At 36.9% G+C, this 25,850-nt stretch overlaps 2 protein-coding genes across 3 annotated transcripts in view; one reads left to right on the top strand and one right to left on the bottom strand.

Annotated features, from left to right (window-relative positions):
• CENPP (centromere protein P) overlaps positions 1-25,850 on the bottom strand; it is a 111,638-nt gene that overhangs the window by 36,223 nt on the left and 49,565 nt on the right. The window lies entirely within an intron of this gene.
• ASPN (asporin) lies at positions 8,472-24,329 on the top strand. The gene is made up of 9 exons (XM_058844633.1): positions 8,472-8,761; positions 14,017-14,287; positions 15,610-15,722; positions 18,065-18,278; positions 18,649-18,759; positions 21,078-21,171; positions 22,345-22,483; positions 23,057-23,250; positions 24,135-24,329. The coding sequence occupies exons 2-9, from the start codon at positions 14,041-14,043 to the stop codon at positions 24,145-24,147; spliced, it is 1,125 nt and encodes a 374-aa protein (XP_058700616.1). The 5' UTR covers positions 8,472-8,761; positions 14,017-14,040; the 3' UTR covers positions 24,148-24,329.

The following is a 25,850-nucleotide window of genomic DNA, read 5'->3' as shown; positions in this document are numbered from 1 at the left end:
TCTCTGAAAGAACTTAAAGAGTTGAGTATTGCATAGAACATTGACCACACCAGAAACCTATTTATGGTAAATTATTATCCCTTTTATGATACTGAAACACTCCAGTTAGTAAAGCAAAAGTAAACCAGGAGATTGAATACCTCTATGGTGTCAACTTTTTCACACAGTAAATGTGCTTCTCTCAACTGGATACTGTTTGATCAGTCTTAAAAGGATCACAGAATATTCTGAGTTGGAAGGGATCCATGGGGATCATTGATCCAACCCCTGGCCCTGCACAGACAGACCAACAATCCCATACTGTGCCTGGGAGTGTTGTCTGAACATTTCTGGAGCTCTGGCAGCCTTGGGGCCGTGACCATTCCCATTCCCTGGGGAGCCTGGTCAGTCCCCCACCACCCACCTTCCTAACATCCAACCTAAACCTCCCCTGACACAGCTCCAGCCATTTCCTTGGGAATGGCAGAAAAAACCCAAACTACCTCTGGGTGAATATCAAAACTAAATGAAACATCTGTCCCAAAACCACAGCTTTACTTTGCTTCAAGGAAAATGGGAGCAAAGGAAGCCCAGAAACAGCAATGCCCTTTCTCTGTAGAAATGTCGCTGTCAAAGCTGGGGGACTGGCCTAGCTGGGCTCTGACCTGGCCCAGGACAGTTCTGCTTGTGCATTTCCCATAGAGCCCGGCCTCATCCTTCCTCATCCTGCCTAACTGGTGCTGGACAGAATCATCCTCATTTTCACAAGTGTTCACTGACTATCAGCCTGTGAACAGTTCATAAAGTTTCCCAGCACACAATCTGGTCGTTGCTCTGGAGTTCCTTGGAGCAGCACACGACTGCTGCTGCTCTGCAGTCACGTCTGGTAAAAATTCCCACAGTGGGGTGTTGCAGGGTAATACAGGAAAAAAAAAATTAAAAAAAAAAAAATATATATAGATAAAAAGGGGAATCTCATTTGAACAGAGAGATAGATGGGCTGAAGGCTGAGGGCAACTTCACTTCTTGCTACGTCCCAGTAGCTGAACAATTCAGCTCACATGATCCATTCCATTTCAGTCCCTCACTAAAACCAGCAGCAGAGTTTGATCTGTATCCTACAGATCCTACATTTCCTACAGGTCTGTCCTCTATTGATGCTTCTCTGTGGGAATCCAGAGGGCTACCCCCAAAATCAACTGCTCTGGTAACTAAAATCAGCATTTTTTACTTATTTTTACTTGGGAGTTCTATGTGTAATAGGGTTTATCTGGGGCATTGACTACAAAGCTCTGTATTCAGAAACTGCAATTTTTTCAGCTTGGGGAATGTTGTGCATTACAACTAATTTAAAGACTATATTAATGTAAAGAAAAAATAACACTGTCTCTTTCCCAGACTACAGCTTCCTTCATAAACCTTTCTTTTCTACAAGAGCATAAATGATGCAAAACTGTTCTGGCTATTAGAAGTAAGGCAGCTGGGGGAAATGCCTGATTATTTATGATAGGATCCATCAACTTTTAGGCTGGATTCAAAACATCACCTGGTGTTTGGGAGGTACAGAGGTTATTCACTTTCCCCATAAAGGCCAGTGATGCTCCTGCCCAGGGCTTCATCTCCATTCCTACAGCTGTGCCAGCCACAGTGAACACAAACATTCTCTGTAGTCTCTACAAGTGAACAAATATTCAAAAACTGAGAGAATCCCCCCAGACAATATTCTTCCAGTCTGCTTAAGCCATCCTGGCTCCATTCAATAAATGGCCTTTTTCCCCCCCAAGGATTTAAGGATTGAAGTAAATTAAAGCATTCAGAATTGGATTATTTCAAAGGTTCATCCTAAAAACCGTTTACCTTGTAATCTCTAATAGTCTGTTATGTAAGGAACTTCCTACAGCCGCTGAGTAAACAATTACTGTTGTTTGGTAGAATTTCTATTTGTTTGGTGTTTAATTCTTTGTACAGGATGCAGATTTCCACACAGTTATTGAATGCAAACTTCTGATTCATTACTTCTGTTTTAGGCTTTTATTTATATTAATGTATCTTTGATAAATTAATATCAAATGAGTGAGTGAGATCAGATCATAACACACTATTTCCTACAAAGCCCTTTGAAGCAGTGTTGTTAATTCAGTGAAAAGAACTTCCATTCCAAGTGTGCAGTATTATGAATATACACATAAATCTGTAGGTTTTCCATGCAATATTACTGAAACAAATCTATGTTTCTCTGTGACAATTTTTCATATGATAGTAATGCATAAAAGCTGACTTATTTTTTCCACAAGACAGATATTTTTCTCAAAGGAGTAATACTGAACACAGCTGTGGAAATATTAGGTCTTCAACAACATTATCAACAAAGACAAGAATCTTCTAAGTGAGTTATGTAATGGTATTTTTAAAGGATTAAACTTAGGAAAAAGGATTAAAATGTACTTATTTTCTTCACAGCAATTTCTCCAAACCCCTGAAAGTTGGCTATGCCAACTCCAGCCTCACTAATTCTGTTCCTTAAAAACTGACAGGGAACAATAGCCCTTGGGAACATTTTGTGGTTCTCAACCCCTTTTCACTGACAGCTCTGTATAAACATCTATGGCTTCCCTCTAAATGCAGGATGGTTCTGGACTTACTCAAGTTATTCACTACAAGTCTTCCAGGGAAAACTCTTTCTGCCTTTCTTTCCAGCTCACTTTGGCTCTCATTACAAAGAACTCAGGAAGCAAGACTTTTCCTCTTTCAATTAGACCAATTACTTTCTGGGTCTATATGAAACATTAAAATCCACTTCACTTTCTTGCACATTTCCACAGCTGAGCTATAAATGTTTCATGAAGTATTTCCTTCTATTTTGAACCTGCCACCCACTGATTTTTTTAGTGTTGGTCTAGTTTTAGCATTGGAAACATCAAAATAATTACACTCTTTCTTAACAACATATGGGTTCAAATTAATCTGCATTGCCTGTATTCTGTATTTATTTTGAAGGCTGTTCTGAGAGCCTCTGGTAAAACCTTAAATTACAGAAACAGTGATTAATTCCCATTTTAGCATAATTTAATTTCTTTCCAACCTGAGCAAAGAACATCCTCTGGGTTAATGTGAGATGTACATCTTATCCATTAATTGGAAAAAACAGAAATTCTAATAACCATGAAGCAAAGGTACAGTCACAGTATGAATTAAATGCTGAGAAACGCCCACGGCAGGGAGTTGGAACTGGATGATCTTTAAGATCCTTTCAAGCCCAAACCATTCTGTGATTCTATGAAATTAAGATGTAATTTGCTTCTTAACGAAACAAAAGTTATTCATTAGTAAGTTACTTTCTAAAGTCAAGGCTCCTTTATTCTGCTGTGGTAAAACCAAATGGAAATCATCCTTTGTAGAACACAAGTGGTCAAGAAGGAAATAATACCCTCTACTTTACAATTATTAAATTGTTCTACAAAACAGATCACCTTTTCCATACCACAAGTTAATATACAATTATGACATATGTTTTCTTTCAATTTACATAAATATTTCCACTGAGTGGTAAAAGAAGCTTCTGTCATCCAGTGGATTTCTGTCTCTGACAAAAAGCAGTGCAAACCAATCTATGGCACCAAACTTCTTAACTAACACACTCCTGTATTTGCAGATAAATACCTTTGGAAATAGTGTATTAGGACATCTGTCTGACAGCCCTTCTCTGTTAGTTTCTACATTTTCTTTTGGTTTACTATAGGAGTCTTTATAATCCTATTTTTTTTTCATTTTTCATTTAAAAAAATGTAATGATAGGACTTATTTGTGATTTTCCACTACAGCTGAAAGGGGAAAAAATGAATGCTAAAAATCAACAAAACACTTTATAGGATAGAAGTGATTCAAGCAAATTTAATTGCCTTTTTAAAAATGCCCACTGGCACATAATATATATTACATAGTCCCTACAATTTAAAGGTAGCATAATTATGAGAAAGTAATACTAAAACTGTAGCAGCAGTCTTTAGCTAAAAGTAAATCAGACTTTTTCAGAAGGCTCCCAATTTCTTGGGAGTATTTAGAACTAGACCCAACCCTGCATGACAGATTTACTGCTTTTGTGTTGATGAGAAACAAATGAAGCCCTCCCAGAAAATTCCCACGGATAAAAACACACATCTGAACACAGGCTGAGTTAATTAATATGACAGGGAAATCACTTCTTGAATCAGAGGATACCCTCCTTATTATTTGTAATGATACTAATGATTAGTAATGAAACAAATGCTTTCATTGCTACTATTCCAAAGCGAAAAATTGTGTGTTTCAAAACTTGCAAACATTGAGCTTGGAGACCTTCCTAGAGACCTTGTTACTTTTTCCATCTACGAAACAGATGGGCTCAAAGTACATGCAAACATTTACATACCCAGATTTTTCATTACACAAAGAAGTGTAAATTGTAGTTAATTACTATCTCAGGAATGTGATACTCAACTGCTTCCACTTCTAACAATCACAAACTGAGCCAAAGTCATCTTCATTTCGGCCTTTGAATTTTTAATTAATGTAAATTACTTTTGTTGTGAAGTTAGGAAAAATTAATTCCAAATTAAATGATATTATCTTTTCACTCCAACATGCTTTAAATATTTTTTTTTCTGGACTAGATGGCCACATTTCTTTTTTATTAAAACTAACAACTCACTGGAACTTGATGACAGTCACCACTTTAAGCATTGCCTTTATGTTCTGAACAATAGGAATCTACCCAAAGGCTCTCTAAGAACATGCTTTCATTTACATTCCATATTATTCATCCTCTTTAGTAAAACAGAAGGGAAAATGGGGGAAATTCAGCATTTGCAGGTGATCAAGATTTGGGGTTTTTTTTAAGGCATTGTTGAACTTGGGCAGAGTAAATGCTTTGATATCTAGGAGGAAATGTTCTCAGTCCAGCTTGTATTCCGGAACAGAAAATTTTCCTTTAGAACTTATTGTTGGAGTGATTCAGTAGTTTGGCACTGGTTGCAGAGTTTTTGATTTTAACTACTGTTTGATTTTCCATTAAAGAATGTCTGATGCTTCCAGTGTCTCTAAGGCAGATAAATACCCACATTCCATAAAAACACCATGTCACATTATCCAAACCTGTGAGCAGCATCGCAAGCATGACTGACAATGGACATGTACAGACATCAAAACTCATTTCAAAACCTTCAATGATCAGGAAAAGCAGTTTCCTGACACAGTTTGGTGCACAAACCTTTTCACAGGACCAAGGAGAAAAGCATCGAGGTGGGAATAAGCCAGGTGGGAGCCACTGAAATTAGCATTCCCACACTGAGGAAATCGTATTAATCTATAGCCTGAGATAGAACAAAGTTAAGTGATGCTCCAGAGGCAACAGAAACTATCTGCAAGGGTGAAAAACCCTTCAGGTGGTGTTTTGCCTCTCCGTTCATTCCAGGTCACCACATCCTTGCATCCATAAAAGCCATGATGAGCCAGACAATCCCATGGATGTTTGGACATGTACACTTGACTTTATGGCTCTTTTTGTACACAAGCTCTCAATATTGTAAATTATGGACCCGCCCTGCAATACTGCTGTGCTGCTAACAAACATCAGGGACTGAGCACATTGACTACAAAAGAAACTGTATTTTGATGGAGTTTTTAAATCAGCTGCCAAAAACATGCAAAAAACTATTAACAAGCAGAAGTTGATTTATGCATGATGATAAAAAAGATTTTTCATGTATTTATATATAGATACTGAAGAATCAAACTGAACTACAAGAAGCTGAAGGGCAGATTTTGTATACTCAGCTGGTTAAATGGTGTAGTCCAGCCTGAGAGGAGCCAAAACTTAACTAAAACCAAAATATGTGACCACACCGCACATGGACCAGTTGTGAGCACGAAAGGAATATGTCATGTTATTAAAATGTGATGGACAGGCTCCAAGGCAGCTTTGTGCAGTTGATGTTAGATTCATCACATTATGTAAACCACATTTATAAACACTACTAGAAAATGAAAAAGTACTTAGTTTGCTTTAGAATAACAAATGTATACAAGAGTGGCTTAAAACAGATTGTAATGGAAGCATCAGCCACATATGGCGGTGTATGTTTGCTCTCTCAGACATATCAAGTATTACAAAATATAGTCATTTTCAAGAAAGAAATCAAAGGTAGCAGTTTATATCACTGATGAGATAATTTCAAATATAAAACACCATCCAAATTGTTTTTCATCTGCATATTGCACTATAGTGAGACAGTATTCTGAACCATGTATGTGTTGGATATACTTCTTTTCTTTGCTCAAAAATCAATCTCCATTACTCATAAACATTACATAAATATTTTAAGGGAAGACAGAATTCTAATTTTCAACCAATTGTCTTGGTGGAAACAGAAACCACTGAAAAGTTCTGAGCAAACAGTCTGACCTTATATAATCTATTAGTTATTTAAACACAATCTTTCTCTGGAAAATACACCAACATTTGCTTGCAAAGAAAATACTTTCAGACTACCATTTGAGAGTATCTCTCTTCATTAAACTGCCAACATCATGCATTATAAACCTGAGATATTAAAAATGTGCCGCAAATGTTTAAAAGAACAGGCTCATAAAGTAGTTTGAGAACCACTGGTCGAGTTTTAAGTACTGCTGTCAAGAGTAACATCTGAAGTTCAGAACTTCAGGTCAAGAGACCTGAGAAGGTGATTTCTGAGCATTTTATCCTAGACTGCAATTATATTGACATGAAAATACTGGATCCACATCTTGAGATATTAAACAGTTGCATTATAAGAACAGCATGTGAGCTGTATTTATTTCTGCCCTACTGATACTATATACTGGGCAAAAGTGATGGATAATCCACTTTAAGGTAAGATTGTTATATTTTTTCCAGATACTACCACTTCGTGTGTCACCTTCATTATGTAATTGGCTATGACAAACTTTATACACATAGGAATGTGTTCCTACCACCAGAATAAACTAAAAAGAGAAAATAATATGAAAAACCCTGAGTATTCATCCAAAATTGAGACGTTACTAAACCTCAAGAATAGTTTGCTGCAAAACCAGGGTGAGCTGAAACTGCTGATTCAAGACTTTGCTACTGAACAAAGTGAAAAAATAAACCAGTACATTTATATCACAACCCCCAGGCTCTGCTCTCTTCTGTTAAACAGCCAAGAAAGTGTTGGAGGGTTTTTTAAAACAGCAATTTAATATTAATTTCCTCAAGTAAACCCATCCAAACCAAGCTATTCAAAACACAGGGGAGTGTTTGCTTAGGAAGCTTTGGTTTCTACAGGCAGGCAAGAGAATGCAGATATATGCAATTTGAGATTTCAAAAAAGCCTAAGATCATCCTTCAGATTTTTCTGTGGGAATGATTGCTTTTGAAACTGTAATTTTATTCCTTGGGAAAAGTGATAGGGAGACTCTTTATCATCATCCATCTGTGCTACTGGAACTGGAACACATCAAAAGCAATGCTGCAGGTAACACAAGTCTTGTCTTGGTTGATATCACAGCACTGAAGTTTTAATTTTTGGCATAGAATATTTTTCTTAAGAAAGTAATAGCAGACAAAACTATTATATAGTTGCATAACTATTATGCAACTTGTACAAGCATTTTGCAAACAGCACATTACATGTATAATAATAAAAAAATAACTCCCAAGTAAAATTTCCAGATTTTTTTTTTTTTTCCCCAAAGCAAGACCAGACTTTTAACATAGAAAAGAGCTAATTAAAGAAACAGATGAAGTCAGATGCGCACGGAACTGGGTATAATGTATTGTAAATTTAAAGACACAAAGTGCTTCCCCGACTATGAAACTTGCTTTAGGTAAACTCCATTAATTAAACATTTTTGAAGTTTACATAAACAGAGGCCTATGAAAGGCAAACAAAGAGTAACCCAGTTTCTAAATATTGTGATGTGCTCGTCAGTACAAACATTGTAACAGGGCACTTTCTCAAAGACTTGGTTTCAAACCCACAACTTCAATCACAGAATACTGCAAATATTGTCTCTTTTTAAATTAATGGATATGCTTTATTTCCCACACACAAGAGGCAGAAATTAGCTATATTGATTAAAAATCTGATCTACAGTTTACAATCTTGAACCACTGTCCCCACACAGACTACTGTCTCCTGAAAGCAGAGCTAAAATTTATACACAGCTACACAATAAAGTCCTAATTTTCTAACTTTAGAAAGTTTTGGCAGCCTGCAGGTCACTGCAGGCTACTGGTTTACTCTGCCACTGGCTGAAGTTTTATAGTTTTATTCAAGTCACACTTTTAAAAGAATAATGGCTAGTGAAATCATAAATAAGTGGGATTCCACAGCAGGAATGACCTGAAATGGACCTCACTGTACTTCCAATGGCCTGATGTCAACTATTATTAAACTACAGGTTTTATAAAGTCTTCCACTAGACGTCTAGAGTTAAGCCAGAAGTTTTGGCTCTAATACAGGCAGTGATGAAAAACATATGAGTGGTAACAAGTCGCCTTAATATCATTCTTCAGTACTAAGATGGGCTAATCTGAAGCAGCACTTTACTCTGGTATCACCCACTGTGCCAGAAGGATCAAGAAGCTTGGAAGTGGACTTTTGCTTTATATATACTTTTCATTTCACAGAACTCACTCTAATTTCCTTTTTCCCTATTTTTTTTTTGTAATATGAAATAACTGGACATAAGAACCTTAGGTGGATTATCCCAGTGCTTCCGGAAGAATTTCCAAACCTGCAAGGTATGTCCAGTTCGAATGCCTATTTTATATAAATAGCAGTGAAGGGTTAAGGTTGTCAGTCACTGTGTGCAGATTAATTCTATTAGATAATTTAGAATTAGAAATGCCACTTTTTAAATGGAACATTTGAAAATTTACTTGCAGCTGAAATACTTCTGTGTTTACTACATGTGAGCTGAAAAACAAATAGAGCTATAGTGAATTATTTAACTGTCAAAGACTTGTCAGAAAAATGTTACAATTGACCATAACACTTTTTCTCAGTTACAATCATCTATGAAAATCTACTCTACAATAACAGCAGCTCTCACAGTAGCAATTCAGTCTTAACTTTCTGTAATTTGGTATTCAAGTTGTTGGGGTTTTTTATGTACATATCAGCAAAGTAATTAAAAACAACCCAGGAAAGAATGAACTGTATATGAACTACAACCTAAAAATGCTCATAGATAATTCAGTAACAAGAGTCAAGCAGCTCTCCATAAAAAGTAAACACTCTGTAAACACAACTTTGTAAACATCATCTTAATTATTACTGCCCAACTTCAATATTGGACTACTTCTGACAACAGACATTTCTACAGTAATCTTTCTAACAAAAAAAACTTCCTCCTGTTTTTCTTCAGCAATTTAAGTAAATCAGTGGAGTAGATAAAGAGTTAAACATAAACTCTTTTTATTTCTGGAATGGGACAATGACTAATAGAACCAGAACTATTTTTAAATATAGATTTCAAAACAGTTATGGTCTTGCCTTTCTTTGGACAAAATCTGTGCACAGAGCAATGATTTGTGTTATTAATGAACACAGGGACTTTTCCTTGCCTCTGCAAATACCACCAGTGGGTCATTTAAACATTTCCTTTTCAGAAACAATGCCATGAGAAATTTGTCTCTGTACACCAGTAAGAGAAGTGATTTCTAAATATAATTTAGAGTCTTTTTAAGACTTAAATCTTTATGTATTAACTCCTTCTGTATCTTAACTGATAAGACAACAAAGTCCACATTGCTGGACTGCTTTGCAGCTGCCAAACAATTCAGAGTTATTTGTTGTTGGGTCTCTTTAGGCACTCTTCCCATGCTAACAACACAACTTCTGTTCTCACTGAAAGGGATTTTCTTCCCAGAAGTCATATTTAGAATTTTCACATCACAGAAATATGTGAATGTTCCACATAAAATTAAGGGTTTTAATCATATTAAATGATAACTGTGACATTAGCTGTTTTTAATGAATTATAAATGATAACTAATAGCATAAAAGTGCCTGTTTTCCATGTGTTGTTTGGCAATATGAGTTTGGGTATAGATGACCACATTAGTGAGGATAACTGTACCAAACAACCAGTGCAGTGATTTTTGGACAGTTACACATCTCAGGAAAGCACCTTAGAGCATCTCTCCATGTGAAGTGCACTCTCCACATTCAGTCACCTCATCTGGGGTAGCTCATGTTCTGGGAAGAAGGTGCTACTCAAAAGCTTTTTGTACTGAAGGATAAGAAGGATTGACACAAAGAAGGTACAAGGAAGCTTGAATTCACCACATTCTTTGTCAAACTCATTCTCAATGTTCTGGCCTGTTAAAACAAGAATGGACAAAGCCAGGCTTTGTCCAAGTGACAACCAGCTGCTCAGGGGATTATTTAACAAAGCACTTAAGCCTGCCTAACAGCTTGAATATGTCAGGAATGGCTCCCCCATCACTCCTCCTTCCTTCTCTTTCCATTTAATATTCCAGCCCTGTCAACCAATCTGTTCCACCCATTCTTTTGTGCTGGTTCTGGTACTCCAAACTGACTCAGTTTCTTCACCTGTAAAGAATATGATGGGTTTTTTTGTTGTTCACATTAGTTTTGTGCTGGTGTAGTGAGTTCTGCCAGCTCAGTGAACAGCCTAAGAGGAAGAGCTGGTACCAGAGAGCTGGCAGGGAGCACAGTCAGGCTCAAGTGGCAGCAGGGGACCACCAGCACAGATGTACCTATACCTTCTGAAACAGTCTCTCTTAAAATCTTCATGACAGTATTTTCAGAAAGATCTCTAGGATCTCAGATTTTAGGCTTTCTTTTAATTCTCTTATTCTTGAGGTTTAAGCATGCAGAAAGTTTATGTAAGTTCTTTGAGAAGAGCTGCAGAGTCAGAGCATTTTTACAGAGTCATATCAGCACCTATTTACTGGGCAACTCAAAACCTCAGGCAGGAAAGAACCATCCCCACACCTTCATAAAACTCAATTCTTTAGGATCCATTCTTTGGAATTTCTTTGGCCATTGCAAACCTGGAGTCAAGCCTGATGATTATTCCTAACTACAAAGCCAATAATGATTTCCTAAGGGCAAAATGAGAAGATGAAGGAAGGACTTTTTGCTTTAAAAAATAAATTTAAATTTAAAAATAAAAAAATCACAACTCAGTTTTCCTTATGTAAAGGGACTTGTTTTCAAGAGATTTAACTCACAGAACCAATATATGCCACCAGTGACATATTTCAAGACTAGTTTTCTAGAACTTTGTGAGCAACACATGTTTTTCAGGAGTTCAAACTGGCCACTACTCCAATCACAGCCTCAATCTTTTAATAATTTGAAATCCTAATTTTTGGCTATGTGAAAGGAAATATGCAATCCATTTGCTACAGATGAGAGTGTGGGAACAGATTTTTAAGTTGTTTCATAAGAGAACTTCCTAGATCCAAAAGAAAGTTTTAGGAACATACATGCAAGTTCTTATTTTAGATTCAGTAAAACTACACAGCCAATGCCTCTCACAAATTGAAGTCAGCATAGACTTGGAAAGTCCATGTCCCAAGACATCATCACATGATATCCTACATATGGAAATGGTGTCTTATCACTGGATGAACCACACGGCATTTTGTCACTTTGGACCTAAATTGCCAGCAAAGAACAGAGAGCCTGAGAGACCATGTGTGACAGCCCAGCCATTAAACCACTTGTCCAAGAACAAGGAGAACTTGGAAGTCTGAAAGGCTTCCAACTCCTCATCTCCTGTCATGGTATGACTAAAGTAGTTCAGATTTTGGCCTTTTTCTGAGGCTGAAATAGAAGACTGAAAAGGCCAAATATTCCAAAGGTGCACAGCCAGAGATGACAACAATTCTCTCCAAAAAAAACAGAGGTTCCACACCTTCTTCCCAGCATTGTTTATAATCAAAGGGTCTTTCAAGGACAGACATTGCAAGGGATTGCAAGGACAACCACAAAATCCTTTCTAGGAGCGTTGCAAGAGAACATTAATTTGAACACAAAGGAAAATATATGGGAAAAATACACATGAAGATTCTTTCAAGAGATTGTTACATCAGTAAAAGTACATGCCCTACCCATGGGCATGCAACTGAAATATTATGGGAAACACTAAATTTAGCTATATGTTCTTTACCTACAAGATACAAATTACTTTGTGATTCTGATTTCAGGCATGTATTTGGGGGAAAGAAGTTACCACGTTCTTCTTATGTTATTCTGAACAGTGTTAGTTACTTCTTTTTAAACTCCCTGAAACAGACACCAAATATAGGAGCAGCAAGGTATGCAGGATATTTGCATTTAATGCTGTTGTGAACCCCCTCCACTAAACATCAAAAGGAGGCTGTTTTGTACAGAAAAAAGTGGTTCAAACAAAACCTCATTTGAATAAGCCAAGTCAAACCCCAGTACAAACTAGAGCACTCTTCCTGCAGTGGAAGACCAATCATAAAATGCTTAGTTAGATTTAGGCGTTTTTCATCTCCAAACAGATCAGCAAGCATTTAATTAGGTGATCAAACAAGAATTGACACTCGTTTAGTATTTCCTTAAAAAGGCCTATGATAGTCTAAGTAGAAACATTTTTATAAACAGGATGTGCACAACAAAATTTCCTGCAGCCCCTCTTGGCTTGTGGAGCACATTTTCAGTTCCAAATGACTTCTGGAATTGGGCTTTGGAGGGGGGCAGTGTCGACCTGAGGGTTGAATCTACATTTTCTCAGAGTTTGTTTCATTCTGTGGCAATTCTTACTATCTCCATTCTTCTCTGCACTTGGTTTTATAGGAGCAAGGGAAAAAAAAACAACCACCACACAGAAAAGCCCCAATCTTTGTTTATTGAAAAATTCACACACAAAACTACCAGATTTTAGCTTTTTTTCTGGATGTAATTTAAGTCTCTGATTTCCACTGATATGAATTTCTAACATGCAAGTCATTCTCAGAGAAAAGAGACATCATCAAACAGAAGTCAATAGATAATTGGGTTTGTTCAGCCTGGAGAGGAGAAGTTTTGGGTGACCGAATTGTGGCCTTCCAGTGCCTGAAGGAGCCAAGAAGAAAAATGGAGAGGGACTTTTTACAAGAGCCTGGAGTGACAGGACAAGGGGGAATGGCTTTATACTGGCAAGGAATAGGTTCAGACTAAATATTGGGAAGAAATCCTTCCCTGTGAGGGTGGCAGGGGTGGGCCTGGCACAGGTGCCCAGAGGAGCTGGGGCTGCCCCTGGATCCCTGGAAGTGTCCAAGGCCAGGCTGGACAGGGCTTGGAGCAACCTGGGATAGAAAGGTGTCCCTGCCCATGGCAGAGGGTGAAATGAGATGATCTTTAAGGTCCCTTCCAACCCAAAGTGTTCTGGGATTCTACAATTCAGTGAGATGTGTTTGCATGCAGAGGTGAACTTCTAGCATTGGCAATAATAAACAAATGACAAACATGGGAAAAGCTGTGTCAGGACTGAAAACTTCAGATTAGACTAGGAAGAGTTGAATTAAAGTGTTTAGGGAGTGGAATACTGTGTGTTTAGGAAGTATCCCACTGACTGCATTTTATGCACTGCTAATCAAGTACTTTCCAATTTTATAAGCAATGCACATATGCCAATGTATCCCACTAAAAATATTTTTTCATTGAGAACAAATAAAATAAATCCTATTCCAAGTTCTGGTAAAGTTTACTACAGAAATTTTACTTCAAAGCTCGAAGCAAATGATGACATTATTTGTAAACTAAACTAAAATACTTTGATATTACATGAATGAATTTAAGTTAATATAAGTAATTTTATAGTATGAATTTAATTTAACAATTATTTATATATTCTTCATCCTTCATATACTAATTAAACCTCAATATTCACGACAGATTATTTTTCAGGACCAGATGGTGTGGCAGTGAGTGAAGTAAACAGTTCAATAGCTTAATTTGCTGTTCCCTATTCACTCATTCTGGTGGTTTTTTTTCTGTTTGTTCACTTTCCAAGATTGGTTATCCTGATTAAGAAGATATGAAAGAATACACACTCCTTCTCTTCCTGGCTTTGTGCTCTGCCAAATCTCTCACTGGTCCCTCGTATTTTACACTAAAGAATATGATGCTCCAAGATATGGAAGATGATGACGATGATGACGATGACGACAATTCTCTATTTCCAACCACTGAACCCATTCTACCACTAATTCCTTTTGATCTGTTCCCAACATGCCCCTTTGGATGCCAGTGCTATGTGAGAGTTGTCCATTGTTCTGACCTAGGTAAGAATGAATTTGTATGTCTATTCTCCATTGGAGGATTTGTCTTTTAAAGGATGAATTATTATGCGGGCACATAAATGGGATGCAAAGTATTCTCTCAGTTTAACTTCCACCAAAGCGAGCACTGGGAACAGTTTAGCCAAAGGCAAATGTGTTCCTGTCAGTGCTGCAACTACATTCCAGTCCCTAAAAGTGAATTCATTATTAATTGTGCCAATTTGAATTAGTGCTCACTGAAGTTTTCCTATGATTCAAGGTAATCAAAGGACTGTACTCACACCGCTATTACAGTGACAATGACACATGTTCTCATCACAGCCCTGCCATCTTCCTAAACTTCATCCCAGACTCCTCATGTCTTAGAAACATTATCCATACATAAATAAAATGTGTTGTTATTAAAGAATCAAAAACTTTTGCTGACAACAGCAAACTGGCTAATATATCTGGTCTACAGATTTCAAACCACTTTACATGAATTCACACAAAGAAAAATCCCACAATAATAGACTTAATCTTGAAATAACTGCAATCTATTAATTACAAAATGATTGTTAATAAATTGGACAGTGTTTAGCATTTCATGGATCAGCATTTCCACTCAAAAGAAAGTTACTGTCCCTGTTGAGTCTTTTCTGCCGATTCAGGACCTCAGATGGCCTGAACTGCAGTGGGTTTGTAACTGTACAGCAAACTGGGTTGGAGCATTAATGCTACTGGTACCGATTTATGTCAATGACTTCTGGTACTAGAAGTGAAGTGCTGGCAGTGGAGACCCTTCTTTGCCCACAGCAAGAACAGGTTTCTCAGCCCTGCCATAACCTGAATTAACCCTCAGCAGCAGCCCCAGTGCCCTGGGCAGGGCAGAGCAGAGGTACAAAGGAGCGCTGAGCATGAAGCAGAGACCCCTGAATCCACAACCCTGCTCCTCAACAGGGAACCACTGCCCTGGATTCCTGAGGGATCCTTTCTCCAGGGACTGAACAGCTGCCCTGTAGGACAACCTATGCTTTAAGTATTATTTCACAGATGCAGAGTCCACAATGAGCAGTCCCCATTTAGCTTTCATGGTCAGGGGCAGAGCCAATTCCTCCCAAAACTCTGTATGCATTTGTGGTACATCGTTAGTTTTCCCCACTATCAAAAATTCCCTTCTACCGTTTGCTTTATGGCTTTTTTTTTTTTTTTGCTTTATGGCTGTACATATTTTCTTCCCCACCATATTCATCAACAATCTTATTGTGTTTTGATATTTGACAGTTAATTTCTTTGGATTTATATGCAGCACATAATGTTTCTGTTTATGTCACACACTTATGTAGGTTTGACATCAATTCCTCGCAACATCCCACCAGATACTCGTATGATTGACCTTCAAAACAACAAAATCAAAGAGGTCAAGGAAAACGATCTCCAAGGACTCACATCACTTTATGTAAGCTTGCAATTTCCCAAGTTTGAAATCTTAGTTAGCAATCTGAAATATTTAGATACTTCAAAAACACAAATGGTATTTCCTTTTCCAATAATATAGATAAAAATAGTCTCATGCCTGCATATTTGAGTTCTCCCACATAGTAAGAAGCAAATACCTTTCAGCTGTAAGACCTACTTTCTACAACATCCAGAAAATGTACCATATACATCTAACCAAAAAGAGTCTCAAGATTTTTCAGTTCTTAGCATGCACAGAAACATTCCCTACATCTGAAAGGCTGCAAGGCAAGTGCTCCTTTTTATCTGCTTAACTGGAAAATAGCAGAAAGAATTTAATCTCAAAGGAGAACTGCAATGATATTTTCTGAGGGGATTTTCAGAATAACAGAACATACAGCTAACACAGCACTGAAACCAATGCTACAAATCCAACTGACCTGAACAGAAAATAGAGAAACACTGAGTAACTGGAAAAGTCAGGGGCTTTATTCCTCATTTGTTACTATGCTCAATTATGCATGTAGAGACAGCCTTTGAAACAAATATCACTGGCAACTGATAAATCTAGATGTTTACAGTACACAATAATCCCTTTTTATGATGAAAGGAAATGAGAGTCTCAGAGGAGTGGGAAGTAGATTAAATCTGCTTTAGAATATTTGTTTCTATTGGATGTCACCCTAGATCCAGTATCCAGATCTAGTTCCACTAATAAACACTGACCATTTTGAAATTTTCTCTCTAAAACCCAAATCTGCTCCATAACTTATAGCAAATTAATTACATTCTATTCTCCATTAGAAAGATATGAGACCCACAATAAACCAACATAAGGACCATTCCTATCACATTAGGAAGAAACTCCTCTCTGGGAGCATGGGCAGGCCCTGGCACAGGGTGCCCAGAGAAGCTGTGGCAGCCCCTGGATCCCTGGAAGTGTCCGAGGCCAGGCTGGACAGGCCTTGGAGCAGCCTGGGAGGTGGAATGGAAGGTGTCCCTGCCCATGGCAGGGTACTGGATGGTCTTTAAGAAGACAACTTTTAGAAGCCAACCCAAAATCATTCTGTGATCCTATAAAACTAATCCTTTCAGTCATATTTGGCTTCTGAGCAAGATCTGAAAATTTACCAGATATAAGTGTTTATGATTGAGCTGGTTAATTATTATGGCCTAAGACAGGACAGAAAAAAAACCAACTATATAAATTCCGAGTTGGCAATGAAGCATTTCCTGTTCTCTTGTCTTGTGTCTGGGTCCAGAATGCTCTTAGCAGCAAGCAAAGGGTAAATGCACAAACTATGGTTTATATTCTGTGTAAAAAGATCTAAGAGTCCCTTATCTCCAATGACTGAGAAAGCCACTGGAATCCATCAGCTATCACCACATTATAGACCACAGTCACCACTTAATTATGTGATAGCTGAGGACACTGAGCTGCTTTGCTTTTTCTCCTCGGTTCATTTGTGGCAAGGCTGAACAACATTTTCACTGAGAGCAAAGTTTACTTTGTACAACTTGGCTCAGTCCTGGAGTCTGCTTAGCAAAGGCACAGATGGCAACTTGGATGAGGAAGGAGCATTTCCTGTTTATTTCCTTGAGCTAACCTAATTTTTTTTTGCAAAAAAATAATTCTTGTTTGCTCTACTTTTTTTTTCTACACAATTCCTGAGAGAAGATGACTCCAAGAAATAAAAACGAACAGAAATTAATAGTTTAAGTATGGAAATGCAGAGATGTGATTTTACACGCAAAATCATTTCAGATAATGTGTATTTTGTTGACTGCAGTAACTCATGTTACATGTTCTCTGATAACACAACAGTGAGGAAAAAGCTGCCCCCAAAAGACTCCTATAGGGTACAGAAGAGAGAGACTGAAATTCACAGGGGCTGGAAATGACAAAACAAATTCATGTGTCACAGACAGACAATAACATCTAAGAAACTCAGATTAAAAACTTCACTTTTACTTTGCAGCATTATGTTGAAATAAATGATGAGATTCTGAGTTTTGAGAATTTGTCTGCATTAAGGAACAATAGCAATGAAGTATATAACCCCCTTACAATCCCACAAAATAACTGAATACAAACATATTGTTTGTCCAATTCTCATTATCTACTGGCATTTTTTCAGCTCTATCTTCTGGTTAATACTCCAACTTTCAATGAACTGAACTGAAATGTCCGAAGCATCTACAAAATACTGAAGTTTTGTAGGATGGAAAAATAAAATATTTTAAATCCTTAATCACTGAATTACATACCAAATCCATGACTTCAAATTCATAGTCATAACAGTCCTTAATAAAGAACACTTTTGCTCTTTCCATCTCTCATAGGCACTGGCTTTGAACAACAATAAAATATACAAGATCCATCCCAAAGCCTTTCAACCAACAAAGAGGCTACGACGACTGTATTTGTCCCATAACCAACTGACAGAGATTCCAACAAATCTACCCAGAACTCTGGCAGAGCTCAGAATTCATGCTAATAAGGTTAAGAAAATCCCCAAGGATGTATTTAAAGGAATGAAGTCTCTACATGTTTTAGGTAAGTCTAATTAAGTAGAACAGAAAATGTCTTTACCAAAAATGGAACATATTAGACATCATTTCCATTCAAACATTTCCCCAAGGTGCAGTTTCCTCTTAAAGAGAGATCCATGCTCTGGGAATTCCCTCCACAATTTAGTTTCTATGTGAAGTTGCTACAAAGGTCAAGTTTTGGATAATCCTGCAAGCCAAGTAACACAGCCTTAATCCACTGAGAACTGTGACACCCCTCCAAACAGAGAAAGCTAAACATTAACGAGTGCTTGGAATATCAGAAAGCATAAACAAATTTAAATCAGCTCTTTATAACTTAGTCTAAGCTATGTAAAATTCCTATGCCATAAATGTTTTTTTTCCCCCTTGGGCAGAAATGAGTGCAAATCCTCTTAACAATGATGGAATAGAGCCAGGGGCTTTCGAAGGGGTAAATATCTACCACATACGAATTGCAGAGGCAAAATTAACTTCAATTCCTAAAGGTAGGTATTCTTTCCCTTTTCTAGTTTACTTATATGCTCCTTAATAAAATGCTTTAACATCTGAAGGATTATTAAATTCATAAATTGTTTTGTATTCTCATTACTACCAAACCATCACCTGCTTTTTCTTTTTGAATTTAGTATCCAGTTCCCCATCCCAGAAGAGTTCATACACAAACAGCACAAACACAGTGCACACAGACTCCCTCTCCCACCTTTTCTCCCTGTCAGCACATCCACTCCTCTCACAGAATGTCCAGACACCTGTCTCAGGAGGAACAGTACAAAGAAATTAATAATTTAATGTCACTTCACATCTTTCACATCACATCAGCCTCTCAAAACTCCTCACAGAGAAAAGATAAACTCCCCAATATTTGATCAGGGTCATAAGGGATGCAGAATTCCCACTTCCTTTATGAATTTAAAATATAACTCCAAAACTTCTAAATTTAATTTTTAATATTTCAAGTTACATTGCACCTCAAATACAATGTTCAATGTAGTTTTGCTAAGTAAAGCTTCTAATTAATATTTAATTAAATTCACCATAATAGACTGTAAAATCAAATACTTATTCATTTGAAAAACCCAAGTTTGTAATTTGGAAGTAAAAATAAATTAAAACACTAACTTGACAAATCACTGACCTCCACAAATATAGCATAAATAAGTTCAGTACAACATTCCACCTGCTTTTTCTGCAGGTCAGTGTGGTATCAAACTATATTCTCACGATTTTCAACTGCTCAAAACTACCAGCTAAGAGAAAAAGGAAAGAAACAAAGCAAAACACTGTGCTCTATGCTTTAACTCACAGGAAAAATAAATGTCCCCTGAATTTATTTCTGATCATTCAGATAAAGAACTTGTTTCTTATTAATCTCTTCCTGTATGCATATATATATATATACGCGTACACACAGATATACAGAAGGATCCCTGTAGAAGAGAACAATAAAAAAATCCCCAACAATAATCAAAATTAACTCACCCCAATTGTTCAGATAACTTTAAAATCAGAAAGCCTCTGTCTGCCTACAGTAATACTTCCTAACACAAAAAAAACCCCAAAACAATCTAGTATCAGCTCATGTGACTTTGCACAAAAAAAACCCCAACATAAAATTATTCCAATTTTGTCTTTGTTATAGAGCAATCTCCTATAAAGACACACACAAAAAAAACCCCAACATAAAATGACTCCAATTTTGTCTTTGTTATAGAGCAATCCCCTATAAAGACACACAGCATGAGGTCCAAAATGTGGTGTCAGATACATAAACAAACCAAACAGGATTTCATGGTGAATTCATTCACCATAAATGCAAACTCAGTATGTAGATGCTTCTCTCTGTGAATGCTACAACAGTGCAAAGGTTTAAAAAAGTGTTGCTTATAAAAGGTACTAAAAATGTGCATTGGACAGGTGGGTGTCCTTCTTCCCTCTGGGTATTGTCACTCAGGCACCCAGAACTGTGAGTTGGAATGGAAACTGGAACAAAGCCCAAACAAACAAAGTTTATTTCAAGTGGAATAAAGGCAGGTTGGGAAGCAGCCACATCCCTTCAAGATCCAGGGGCAACGGGAGCAGCGCTCTCCCAGCCCCAGAGAGCAGCGGGAATTGCTCGGTGCCATCTACACAGAGGCTGGGAAAGCTGAGCCCAACATCAGCAAACAAATTCAAGCTGGGATGAGCTTTCCTTGCCCTCACCAAGAGGATGTTGTGGAAAGATTCACCACCTCCTGGTCCATTCACCAGCAGCCTGGATTTGGAATATTTGGAAACACAAGAGAAAATATTCTGGCGTGGGAAAGAGCTATCAAATACCACAATTTTTCTTAGAGTACTCCAAAAGCTTTCCTCGCAGTCACATCCTAGCAGCTGCGACAGCACAACTGCTACGTTATGTATAAAAAAAATACAAATCTTCAAAAAACTGGTTCCACAGGCTTTGACTACCGACTCTGAGATAAATATACAGAACACAGGATTAACATCTTTGACAAAGTAACCATGAGAGCTGTTATAAAGAAAGCCAGAAAAATTAGCAAATCTTAGAACTCTTATATATCTTAATTAGCATATGTCCTTCCACAGCTTAATTTTAAGCTATTATTTCAAATCAAATTATATTAGTGATTTTCTTCATTAACATACTTATATGTAATACCAATTTCTTTGATGCAGACAACCTCCCCAAGATTCTTCACCCAATTCTAAACACAAAGGAAAGAAGCTTTTTGGAACATAATAAATGTTTCAACAAAAAATATAAGTTGACTTTGTTTTTCACATTGTGTATTTTTTTCATCAGATTTGCCCTCCAGTCTTCTGGAGCTTCACTTAGATGACAATAAGATCACAGGAATTGAACTTGAGGATTTTAACCGTTATAAAGACCTTCAAAGGTAAAATTCCCAGGCTGAATCCCTTTATTTGTTAAAATGTCTTGCCCAGCAAGATCTCTTATTTCTTATTATTTCTCTTCTATCTTGTTATCTATAAATAAGATACTTCTCTTGTTAATGGGAGAAAAGAGACTAAAAATTATAGGTGTTTTAGTAAGTAAAACTTACTAAAGTATCTAGTAGATACTTTAGTATCAACTAAATACTAGATTTATTCTACACCTCCAAACCCTCACATTAGTCTTGTTATTACATGTTTGCCAACAGTCGGCAACAGAAAAGTAGGAAAAACCCAAAATATAACCATTGTAAGTTATTCTAATTCTTATAAATTTATTCCCATAAATACAGCAGCTGGTAAACAACTTGCTAAGTGCTTTCAAATGCAATGAGGTTTAAAGAAAAATGTGTGTTTCTGAGGAATGTATCACTGAGATAGGAGAAAGGAAGTTCTGTCTGTAAAGCTCAGTTAAGAACTCTGAAAATATGGCTGAGCAGCACTGAATTTGGAACAGAAATTACTGAACTGCCTTTAGATACCGAATTCAGTTTCTGAAGAAATCAGGAAAGAATGGAGCAAAAGGGGATGGCAGGATGGGCAGAAACAGCCATTCCACATGACCCATGGCTCCAGCTTCTGAATCACCTTCTGAGCAAAGCAGGCCAAAGCCTAATAGCAAAAAATATAAGGAAAGTCTGGAAATAGCAAAGAACATAGTCCTGCTTAGTAAAAAACCTTTATATTTGAAAAATAAGCTATACATTAAAAACACCTTTCTAGACAAGACTTGCTATTTGGCTGTTTCTTGGAACTTATGACACTGACTACACTTTGCAGCTGTACTACTTGGTAAAATGATTTATTTCACAAGCAGCTCAATATTTATAATTTAAACACTTGCCATATAATTACAAGAACTGCATGCAAAACTGAACAATTGCTAACATCAGATAACTGATAACAGTTGTGAGTCAATCTTCTTTGAGTTTGAATTATGTTAGGTCAATGGTGATTTTTTCCTATCAAAGATAAGATTTCATCATCTTCCCCCAGTTCTTTTATCCCTCTGTATTTACTCCTGTGTATTTCAATGTTAAAAAAAAAACAAGCTGTCTAATACTGTTGTGAATCTCAATTAATGTTTAATTAAATGTTTCTTGTACTATTTCTAGGCTAGGCCTTGGCAATAATAAAATCAAAGAAGTGGAAAATGGAAGTTTTGCCAATATCCCAAGTATACGTGAAATCCACCTGGAAAAAAACAAGCTGAAGAAGGTTCCTCCTGGATTACCTGAACTAAAATATCTGCAGGTCATACACTGAATTTACCAGACAGCTCTGGGAGTTCTGAGTTATTTCACTTTCCCACTGTCACACCAATTAGCATTAGCACTTTTGCACAAGCAAAAAGCATAATTAACTGACACATATATTTTGCCATGACTTTCCTACTAGGAGAGCCTAAAAGCATAAAAACTTATTAAAGAAAGAAACAAAATCAAACTGCAGGAACACTTCCTAGGAAAGGAAAGAAAGGACAAAACACTACACTCAAAGTTTTCTTGAAAATGAGACTATTATACCACATCATTATAATTCCTACTACAAGAGAATAAAAAATTGCATTTTAGAAACAAATTCCCTAAGAATAGCGTGCAATTATTCTAAAAATACACTGACAAAATGCCTATGACTTCTCTTTGTGGGAGAGACTGGGGCAGGAGGAAGTCTTGTTTAAAGATTTAACACAAATTTTAAGCTCTTGTTACTCTCAGGGTCTGCATCGAACTGATGTTGTAGCCAACCTCAGTCACCTACATCCTAAGAAATATTTTTTCCCATTTTCATTTCAACTCCTGTATTTTTCTGTTCCTATTGCTGCAGGTTGTCTTCCTTCATTCCAACCATATTGCCAAACTGGGAGTGAATGATTTCTGTCCAACAGGACGAAGGAAGAAGAAAGCCCTGTACAGTGGCATCAGCCTCTTCAACAACCCTGTCAAGTACTGGGAGGTTCAGCCTTCAACTTTCCGGTGCATTTTAGCCAGGAACAGTGTTCAGCTTGGGAATTTCCTCAAGTGAGACCCAAGTTGGTTGTTTCAAAAAGCAACTTGTCCAAATCAGTCTTACAATACTTGAAATTTGCAGAAAAATGCTGATTTTATGCTATTTAACCGTTTACAAAGTATTTGCTATTTCAGAGGAAATTAATTAGAAACAATATGTTAAGTAGGATCCATTGTATTATTTGACAATGTCCAACCTACATTTGAATAATTTAAACAAGTCCTTATATCTTACAAAAGGACTCTTAGAAGTGAAACTGGAAACTGCATTTGATGTTTCCTATTATAGATGTTAAATGTCTTCCTTAAACCACATATCTTGGACATAATTCCTTCTTTCAAACAAATCCTAAAAATCACGTGGAAGTGACTTTTCCCAGAGTTAGGCAGAAGAGACCTAGCTTCTCTTTCAGAAAATGTTGTAAGAAAAGTTGCAAAACCAAAAATAACCAGACTTCAAGGGCAATTTCTTGTGCCATTTTTGATAACGAGCAAAGATGCAATAAAAAGCGACGATATTGTCAGGTATCTGTCTCTAAGCTAGAATATGTTCTTACAATCATAAGATAAAGAGATAAAGATCTTTTGGTAAGATAAAGAGATAAAGGCAAGTTTCATATCAAGAACAGATTAAAAGTCTTTAAAAGTTGTTGGTAATTTTTCCTTGCAACTTTAAGAGGAAAATGTCCTTCAGTGTTTTGCTATTGATAGAATTGGATGCAGTCGGAACATTAAAAGTAGGATTCAAGATTTATCATATGCTTCAAGCTTAATAGGAATGACTATTAAACTCCTTTTAGGCCAGCACAAACATTTTTCTTTTATCTATAAAAACTGTAATCGTCTTTCTCACTTTATTTTTTTCTTCTTTATATTTTGACAACACACGGGTTAAGGATCCCTCCTTAGTGGAAGTACCTTACAATTGCCGAAAACAAGCAGCTGGAACTCACCTGCCCTGCCCTTCCTGTGCAGTGCAGCACACAGAACTCTCAATGCTGACAGTACTGTATAAAATGGATATTTTAGATATCTATTTAGTGTATATTTGCTATTCGGATTCAAAATAAATTAAATAAACGTACAGAATACCTGCACGTGTGTACTTTATTACATGGTAGCTCATGTCAAAATGTCCTGAGATTATAACCAAGCACCTTTGAGACTCTTCTCCAGACACTTCCTCTAGTGTCCTTTTTCAATGCTGGTTTGCACAAAGTTGAAAATCCAAGACTTTGGGAAATGGCACAGACTTGTAGAAAAAAATAATACAAAGAACTCAATTCTCAATCTCTCAGCCTTCCTAAATACACTACGCAAATAAGGATCAAGCCTAATATGCGAGTTCTTTTCATCTGCTTGGTCTCCTGGTAGTTAATATTTTGTTAGCACCACTCTGCTGCTGAGACACAAAACTATGTGAAGAGAGGAGGCAGAGCAGACCAGGGGAGGCTTTTACTGAACAACAATATTTGCAAATAGAAATTCTGTATTCTGTAACACACTTTAAAGCAAAAGAAAAACAAAAGACTAAACAGAACACAAAATCTGAAATCTGTTGATGACCAAGCATCTTTCTATTCCTGGCTTCTGAAGATGTTTCTAAGGAGTGCATTTCCTAGCAAATACCAACATTCCCTTAAGGACACACTCCCTACCTTACAGTACCATAAACAACTCATAACCCCACTCAATGTTAGTAAATATGATAGATAACAGAAAAATTGTTACATTTCCATGAATCACTGGTTTATATGTATTCATAAACACTCCTGCTATACTAGTTACATCATTTCAGCAACGTCAACACCAGCAGAAAAGCTGATTCCAATTCTGTAGCTTAACTAAAAGAACAAACTCACAGTGTTGTGTAGTGCATTATTCTACACTAATTCACTGGCAAGGTTTGAAAGGAAACACAACAGAGAATTCATACAATTCCTTATCTAATTGAGGTTAATGCAATGGACAACAGGAACTGCATCCTCGTGCTCTCTAAACTTACGAATTCTTTACAGGTACTTGTGTAAGAGTTTCACTAAATTTTAAGTCTGCTACTGAAGTCCCACTATAATGGGAAAGCTTTGTAAAAATACAGTAAAGTCCTAAGAAGTAGAAGACCATATAGTCTTGATCTTATCCTTCCAGAGCCTTAAAAACTCTCTTGCCTTCTCACTTTTTCCTCTGACTCAGGCATCCAGCCTGAGAAACTCTTTTTCCAGTCAGCACCCATGCATAGAACATTCACAGAAGAAACTGCAGCACCACTTTTGAAGAAACTCCCTCTACCCTCACTCTTAATAAATAATCTCCAAACGATTTTATCAACTGCTTAGGTTTGCACCATCCTCCAGGCAAATTCAGCCAGCTTAGAAGTTTAAAAAAACTTAATCTGTGACTTAAATTACACTGACAATTTTGCATTACAGCAGGGAAGTATCAAATGGTTCATTTTAACTATTTCCTGTAGATTTTATTTTTAGAGAAAAGCAGTAATTTCCTAGATCACCTCAAACTGAGAGGATGGCTGTCACTTAAGAGAAAAAAATATGCTCAATTAACCTCCACTATTTTCAGATATCATTCTTCAGCTGGAATTTGTAGTAATTAAT

The sequence above is a fragment of the Poecile atricapillus genome, chromosome 9, assembly GCF_030490865.1.
Source record: "Poecile atricapillus isolate bPoeAtr1 chromosome 9, bPoeAtr1.hap1, whole genome shotgun sequence".
Classification (NCBI taxonomy): domain Eukaryota; kingdom Metazoa; phylum Chordata; class Aves; order Passeriformes; family Paridae; genus Poecile; species Poecile atricapillus.
This window is presented reverse-complemented; position numbering and strand designations above follow the sequence as displayed.